The sequence below is a fragment of the Hippoglossus stenolepis genome, chromosome 16, assembly GCF_022539355.2.
Source record: "Hippoglossus stenolepis isolate QCI-W04-F060 chromosome 16, HSTE1.2, whole genome shotgun sequence".
Classification (NCBI taxonomy): Eukaryota; Metazoa; Chordata; class Actinopteri; order Pleuronectiformes; family Pleuronectidae; genus Hippoglossus; species Hippoglossus stenolepis.
Window position 1 is genome coordinate 21,702,859 of NC_061498.1, and position 7,646 is coordinate 21,710,504.

The 7,646-nt window shown below is 40.1% G+C and overlaps 1 protein-coding gene across 1 annotated transcript; it reads right to left on the reverse strand.

Annotated features, from left to right (window-relative positions):
* Positions 1-2,268: 2,268 nt before the first annotated feature.
* si:dkeyp-72e1.6 (transmembrane protein 238-like) lies at positions 2,269-4,401 on the reverse strand. Its single transcript, XM_035181109.2, has 2 exons — positions 3,707-4,401; positions 2,269-3,013 (listed from the first exon to the last, which is right to left on the reverse strand). Exon 1 carries the CDS (start codon positions 4,233-4,235, stop codon positions 3,720-3,722), a length of 516 nt encoding a protein of 171 aa, XP_035037000.1. The 5' UTR covers positions 4,236-4,401; the 3' UTR covers positions 2,269-3,013; positions 3,707-3,719.
* Positions 4,402-7,646: the final 3,245 nt, after the last annotated feature.

The window sequence follows — 7,646 nt, forward strand, 5'->3', positions numbered from 1 at the left end:
CCTCGTTAACAGATAAGATCAGGGTAGTAAAATTAGTTTATAGGTTACCTTTGTGTCGATGTCTTTTTTGACACTACCACTAGAAGTCGCCAAAGTGACATTTTCTAATCTTGCACGAGAACATTTCAAAATACACGAGGAGAGTTGGAGGAGACATTCATTGACTCTATTCTCTGAGAGTGTCAGTCATGCAAAATGGTAACATTTTCAAATTTTGTTTTCATACAACCGGAGGTAAGCCAAGATCGTGACTGTAGTGGACAAGATAGGAGAAGGCAGCCTATTCGGTTGTCCTTTCATTTTAATCAGTGTATGAAACTATTCAAGTAGCTAGGTCACTGATCGTGGTCTTCTTTGGGATATGATCTGGTGACATAGGTCATAGTGTAATGATTCACATCATTTTTATACTCAACAATATTCTAGGTGAGCCCTGTGACCAATACGTACCTGTAAGACTGCAAATAGACGAATAGTACTGGATGGTAATGGTTGATGGACTGCATTCATTTAGTCTTATAGAGACCAATCAAAGCATTTAACACTTGGTGGCTTATTATGCTTATTATGCTATCATGATGTATTATGCAAGTCTGTAACTAGCATATGTCAAGTTTATAGCATAAAAGAGATATTGATAGCACTGGCATATATAACACTGGCTATGCAGTCATGATGGCAAGAAAACAATTTAGCAATGATGTCATATGTATCATGGTTGTGAGCTTTTTAAGATTTCTTGGTATGTGGGGTTTAATAAAACAATAAAATGATTATAAATGTATTATATATTTTGGGTTTGACCCCTATTATGATATAAATTTGACTTCTTTTTTTTTATTGAAATGATCATTAAGAAGAGCTACCGTTACTTAAAACACATTAAAATTATATCAATTAAGATCAAATAAATATAAATGTTTATCTAAAGCAAGTGAAGATTGTATTTTTACAGGGAAATATTTGGGTCAGAGGTAACTTTTCTTTATTTGTTTTCTTTGAGACAAATGGACCATAATGAGGAGCAGTGTGATACTGACATTGTCTTGTACAAGGATGAGTAAATAAAAGTCATCACATTTACTGAAATTAGATTTTAAGTTGATGACACTGAGAGAACGACATAGCTTTTTCTCCGTATGTAGGCCATATTATTTTTATTTTTGGAAGTCAGACAGGAGTTGTGCGTCAGTTTTCTGCCCTGGTATTCAGTGCATTACCATATCTCAGCTATTTACTTTTCTCTTTGTGCCACTGATATGATGTCACATTTTCTGTGCTATTCTCTCAGAGGGCTAGTTTAAGTAAATTAACTATTCTTTAAGAGTCTGGAGCAAATCATATAAATTGTCACAGTAAATATGCTAATCCCACCTTCAACATGGTGGTTGAACAGATCTCTTTGCAGTGTACTTGATCATAGAAGTGAGTGATAGTGATAGCGTGGGTGGGAACTATGTATATGGAGCAGTTAGAGGAAAAGGCTGTATAATAAAGACAGCTGGTTCCAAAGGTTAGACACTGAGGCTTGTTATCAACATGGGTGGGAACAAGGAGGCCTGTCGCCAACTGCACCTTTTTTTCCACCGCAGTAGTCTGCTCACTGAAACCAACAGTCACCAGGTCACACTTGTTCTTATTTGTCTTATTTTCTTATTTTGTAACATGTTGGCTGCTGCCCACAAGGATCAGTAAGTCTCAGCTAACATGAGAAAAATCATTAGGATAGTGTCTGAAAAGGGTCACAGCATACACCTGAATCCACGAGTTGAACTGGTTCCTCATCCAAACCCATTTGTGAATATAGAACTATACTTTTACTTTAATACATATAAAAATAGTTTGATTGATATCAGTTCCCTTGATGTGTCAGATTTTTTTTCAATCAAGATAGATGAATTATTCCCTGGGAAATAGTGAAAATGTCCAAAAAAAGGGATAAAAAGCCCCATCTCGCAATGTATAAGAAATTTTTTTTAAATCCTGAATCCGCCCCCTGATCCAAATCCACATAAAATTTTATTGGATTCTTCCCTGACCCATACTTAATTTTTCCACCACGTGTCATGGTAATCCATTTGGTTATTTTTCCAAAATCTTGCTTACAAATAAACAAATCAACCAATAAAAAGAAAGGGGGGAAAACATAACCTCCTCAGTGGAGGTAAAAACCGTTGTGGAAAGGATTGAACCTTGGGTATGGTGGCACTGAGAGCTCAGTGCAGTGCAACTTAAGAAAATAGACTCAAATAGACAAAGCACAGCAAGTTAGTAAAAAAATTATCACTTTTATCAATGCTACAAATACACACAACACAACCAAATACAGAAACACACTGCACAAACAGAAGAGTTTCAAGACGACAAAAAAAACAAAAAGCTCAGCTATGCTCCACTTTAGATTATCTGAAGGACATTCTGCCACACTAACAACTTCTTTGACATGTCGTCATAGTTGGAAGCAGAATCTAAGTAAACGTTCAGTCAAGGTTGAATAAGTTAAACATGCCAGTCTCCATTAGGTTGGGCCAGTTCAAATATATCAAAAATAACACAGTCAACAGAAGACTGCAGTCAAGGATTATCATTCAATAACAAATAGGATGTTTTGAACTCGTGCTGCAGTGATGTATTGTTAGTGAGTTGGGCTTTATTTTATCAGGAAGTGTGTTAACAAAACAGACATGAGAACACATACTGGATACAACATCATAATAAGACAATTCAATCACACGCTTTAATCAAAACTGTTCCAAAAATGATTACAAATATCAGTGACTAGACTTTTACTGTCTAAATTCATTCACTTTCAGTTCATATCTGTAGTCGTGTGTTACAGTGTGTCCTCTTCCACTCAACAACAGCTAGCAATTCTTTTAGATATTGGGATCACTGAGGAGTAATTTTTCATTAAACACACAACAGTAAAAGAGTTGAATGTCAATAGCTTCATGCAACGCAGGGCAGCCTCTCCTCCGTCCAGTGCTGGAAGGAACTCATGATGAGTCATTCTCTGCGGGGAAGAAATTGAATGAAACCTATTAAAGCTTGACTGGAGATGAGTTTAATCTTTGAGTTGACCCGTTGTGAGCAGGAAGTTATTGCTATGCCAACTTCACATCAATCTGGGGCGCAAATGTTTTCAGGAGGTTCTGGGTAGGCCATCTATTGTTTAAGCTTAGGGCTCGTCTTTCAGTGAGCAGTGAACTGTGGTTAATGATTGTCCAGTGATAAGAGATTGTTACTGCTCTGACCGCAGGTTGTCCCTTTAGTTCCACATTTAGTTCCACATCAAACTGAAAGAAAATAAAGGAAGGAGCACGATCATTGACATCGTTCTTCTGTTCTGGAATTTTGTTTGTAATAGGATATATAAGATCATGTATATTTATGCTATGGTGTTTAGCATAGTAAGACACTTTTGTTGGATAAATGTAAACATTTGCTTTTAAAAAAATAGAGAAGAATAAGGATCACAGTACCACTGAAGACACTGCATAGTTCCGGACCCTTTCTGCCAACACGTGACAGAATACACACAGATGACACCTGATTCTATTGTCTGATTCTCCTATTTTTACTTATTTTAACGTTTAAAGTTTTAAAATGGATAACCTAATAATAATAAAGAAAGAGTTATTCACATGGACTTGCTGTAGTTCTAACTGCTGTGTATCTGAGCCCCCCAGTGTGTAGCAGGCCTCACCTGTGGGCCTCGGTCATGTAGCTGAAGTCTCGGTAGAGGTGTTCGGCATCTCTACGTCACCGCCCCCCACAGAGGAGACAGCGGCGCGCGAGCTGTTCTCCTGGGGGCTCCTCGTTGCCATAGCAATGGTCACCTGCTCCGTACGTGGGGCCACCGCAGTCTGGGGGCGCGCACGGGCATCGGACTCTCTCCCGCTCGAGCGGAACGAGCTCCGGATGCCGCCGGACACGCGGCTGGAGATGCGCCTCACCGCCCCGCCGAGGCCGCTTAGACGGCCCCGGTCCTTCTTCAGGAGCCCGACATCATCCTCCAGCTCCGCCGGGGGGACCTCGATGTTCCCCGAGTACCAGAAGACCCACCAGATGAGGCTGAGGAAGATGATGATGGCGCCCGCATAGATGAGCAGGTCGTAGAAGAACACGTTGGCAAACACCCCGATGAGAAGCACGGCCAGTCCCAATATGTCAAAGGCTACCGCGAGCCAGAAACAGCACACACAGCGACCCAGACCCCGGTACACCGGCTCCATGTCCTCACACAGCGGCTGAGCTCAGGTCAGACTGTCCCCGCGTACTCCCCGCTGCCTCCGCACCGCGCCATTGTGTTTCAGAGCGGCTGGAAGGTGAGTCAGGTGAGACAGGTGAGACAGGTGAGGGAGGAGAGACAGGAGAGGGAGGAGAGACAGGTGAGGGAGGAGAGACAGGAGAGAGAGGAGATTGAGGAGAGACAGAGACAGGTGAGACAGGAGAGACAGGTGAGAGAGGAGATTGAGGAGAGACAGAGACAGGTGCAAGAGGAGAGACAGGTGAGAGAGGTGAGACAGGAGACTGAGGAGAGACAGAGACAGGTGAGACTCAGTCCGCTCAGGTCTCAGTGAAGGGGCGTGGTGTTTACTGGAGGAGGGGCTCTACCTGTGGTAGTTTTTTTCCACTGATGATATACAGTATTTATCCCACATAGTTTATGACAGATAATCTCAGCCCAAAAAATAAAATAAGATCATACATACGCATGATATATATATATATATATATACTTTGTACAAATATAAGATACCAAAACATTTCCTTTTAATCCTAATTGAAAATTCAAAAAGGTCTTTAGTGGTTTCCTTGTGCTGGATTACTTGATCTCATTCATAATCACTACCCTTCATACTATCATACTATAAATTAATCAATCATGTTTTATTTGTATAGCCCATATTCACAAATCACAATTGTCTAATATAGGACTTAACAAGGTGTGACATCCTCTGTGTGTATTCTATGTCTATATGGGTTCACTGCTCCTTCTGTAGCCTGCATGTCCACAGTACTGTGTAAAGGTTTTAAGTTATTTAGATGTTCTACAAAAACATTTGTCTGAGACAGTTATTTCAAATCTTCATTACTATGTTATAGGGAAAATCGTTTTTTTGATTTCCCAATATATCCCTTTCGCAAATAGTGCAATAAATATTTCACTCAGATTTTGTTTGCTGTAAAAGAAAGACTCATATATTTTTTATTTGTAAGCCTATAGCCCAGTATGATTAAAAAGGATTGTCCTCAGAGCGATGCTCCACTCTCACTGCATACAGTCTTAAATATTCAATATGTGACACACTGTTCAAATGTTTGAGTAAAAGATTTAACTTTCGAGCACAGGTAAACATTATTGATTCACATAATGAGGAAAAACTTGACAGTTATAAGAGAGATGCAGGCCAGCAAAATAATACATTCTAATACATTTATATTGAATTCATGTCTAATAATACAATAATAATAATAATACATTGATAATGCCACTGTAAAATGAGATTAGACCTGATGAACATATTTATTTTGAAGGCATATTAGATAAGAATATATTAAACAGTATGGATTTAATATCATCATCTCTTGATGGGTGTTGGTGTTGAGGGTCTGCAATAGTCAAAGCCTAAGAGGAACCTTTTTTATTTTGAATTTCAATCCATTCAAGTGAGGGACACATGGCTGAGACAGACGGAGATGAGAGTGAGAGATGGTCACCAGGCTTCATCTACAGACGTGCGTCCATGTTTGCATCAGTGTTTTTGTACTGGGGATGTTATCGTGTTATCTAACAGGATATTTTCTGGTTTATTTTCATAGTGCACATAGACAGATGGACATGCAGATCAGTTCATGCTTGTCTTTGGCCTGCAGCCACAACAAAACCAAAGTGTGTGTTCCAAGTATTAATCATGTTGTGGGGACCCAAACAGTCCACACAGTCACAAAACGTAAATCATTACATTTTAAGGGGACTTTTAAGGTGTGTGACTGTGTGTGTGTGTGTGTGTGTGTGTGTGTGTGTGTGTGTGTGTGTGTGTGTGTGTGTGTGTGTGCGTGTGTGTGTGTGTGTGTGTGTGTGTACACTCTTGGAGGTCTGGAACCAGTGGCCAACAGAGATGGATATTTCCAGTAATATTTCTGTGCCTCAGTAATCCTGCTTTAAATGATTACACAGTCCAACAGAGGCCACAATGGGCAGAGAAGCTTATAAATAAATGACAGTGAACAACAAGAACACACAGCAGCCTTTGTGGATCACACTGAGACAGATGGAGCCGCAAAAAACATCTGTGTATGTGACTGGATGTGACAGACAAACAGAATTCCAATCATTTTTACTACAAAACATGACAAGTTTATCATCTAAAATAGAGAACACACACGCATTCACATTGAAACATGCATGGTCTCAATATGTCGAGAGGTTTATAGCCCCATTTATCACCTGTCTCACAGGGAAGCACTGTCATGCAGCATTCGTGTAAAATATCAAGTTAATTACAGTATTACTTTTATTTTTAAAGGCTGTGGCTCAGAAAGTAGAGTGGCTCGTCTATCAATGAGAAGGTTGTGTTTTTTTATGTTGAAGTGTCCTTGGGCAAGGCACTGAACCCTCATGTGGGGCATGATATAGAAGCAGTATATGAATGTGTTTGTGAATGGGTGAATGTGACTCATGTATAAGGTGCTTTGAGTATAAATATAATCCATTAACATGTTGCATGTTTTAGCCCGTTTGGTTACAAGCAGTTACAGTATAGTTACTGCAGGGATTTAGTTACACATAAATAAACCCCCTGATTTCAAAGCTCTGCATCACTGTCCCCATCTTATTTTCTTTCAAGGTCAAGTGATGTGCTCCATCACTTTTACTATAAATGGATAACATTGCCATTTTACTCATGAAACACTTAAACACTTAGTAATCCAAAATGGTCAGGTGCAAACAGGTCTTTAGGAACTTTTGGAAATTTATTCAACACCAAAAACTAAAATGTAAATTTACAAAACTATTCAGTCCCTTAAATCAGTAATTTCTAGAAGCTCTTTTGGCAGTTATGTTTCGAGTCTTGTCGGGTAAGTTTCTACAAGCTTTGTACACCTAGATTTGAGCAGATTGCTCCATTCCTCCTGGTGGATCCTCTCAATCTCAGACTGGATGGGAAGTATCTTTGAACCTACATCCTCAGGCCTCTCCACAGATACACAGTCAGGTTGTGTGCACTAGGCAGCTATTTCTCTGTATTTGCCTGCATCCAGTCCTCCCTCAATTCTGACCACTCTCCATGTTCCTGCCCCCCATCGCATAATTTTGCCCCATCATGCTTCACTTTAAGGATGCTTAGCCAGGTTATGAGCAATGCCTGGTGTTCACAAGAAATTGTCTTTGGAGTTCTGCACACTTTGACCTCAGGGCTCATCAGACCAGAGAGTCTTTCCCTCATGCTCTCAGAGTAAGTCGTAGCACAACTCAAAGGTGGCAGGCACTGATCTTACCGATCCCAGAGCCCTGAATTCCAGCTACCCAGCTGTTTGGTATCCTGCAACACATCTTCACAACTTGAGTCTGTCAGGGGAAAGGATACATTTGCTGTGGAAAACATTCCTCTTGGCACCAGTATCCAATAGTGCCACCC

Excerpts from the sequence above, each read along its gene's own strand:
- si:dkeyp-72e1.6 (XM_035181109.2), bottom strand. The coding sequence starts at position 4,235 with ATGGAGCCGGTGTACCGGGGTCTGGGTCGCTGTGTGTGCTGTTTCTGG.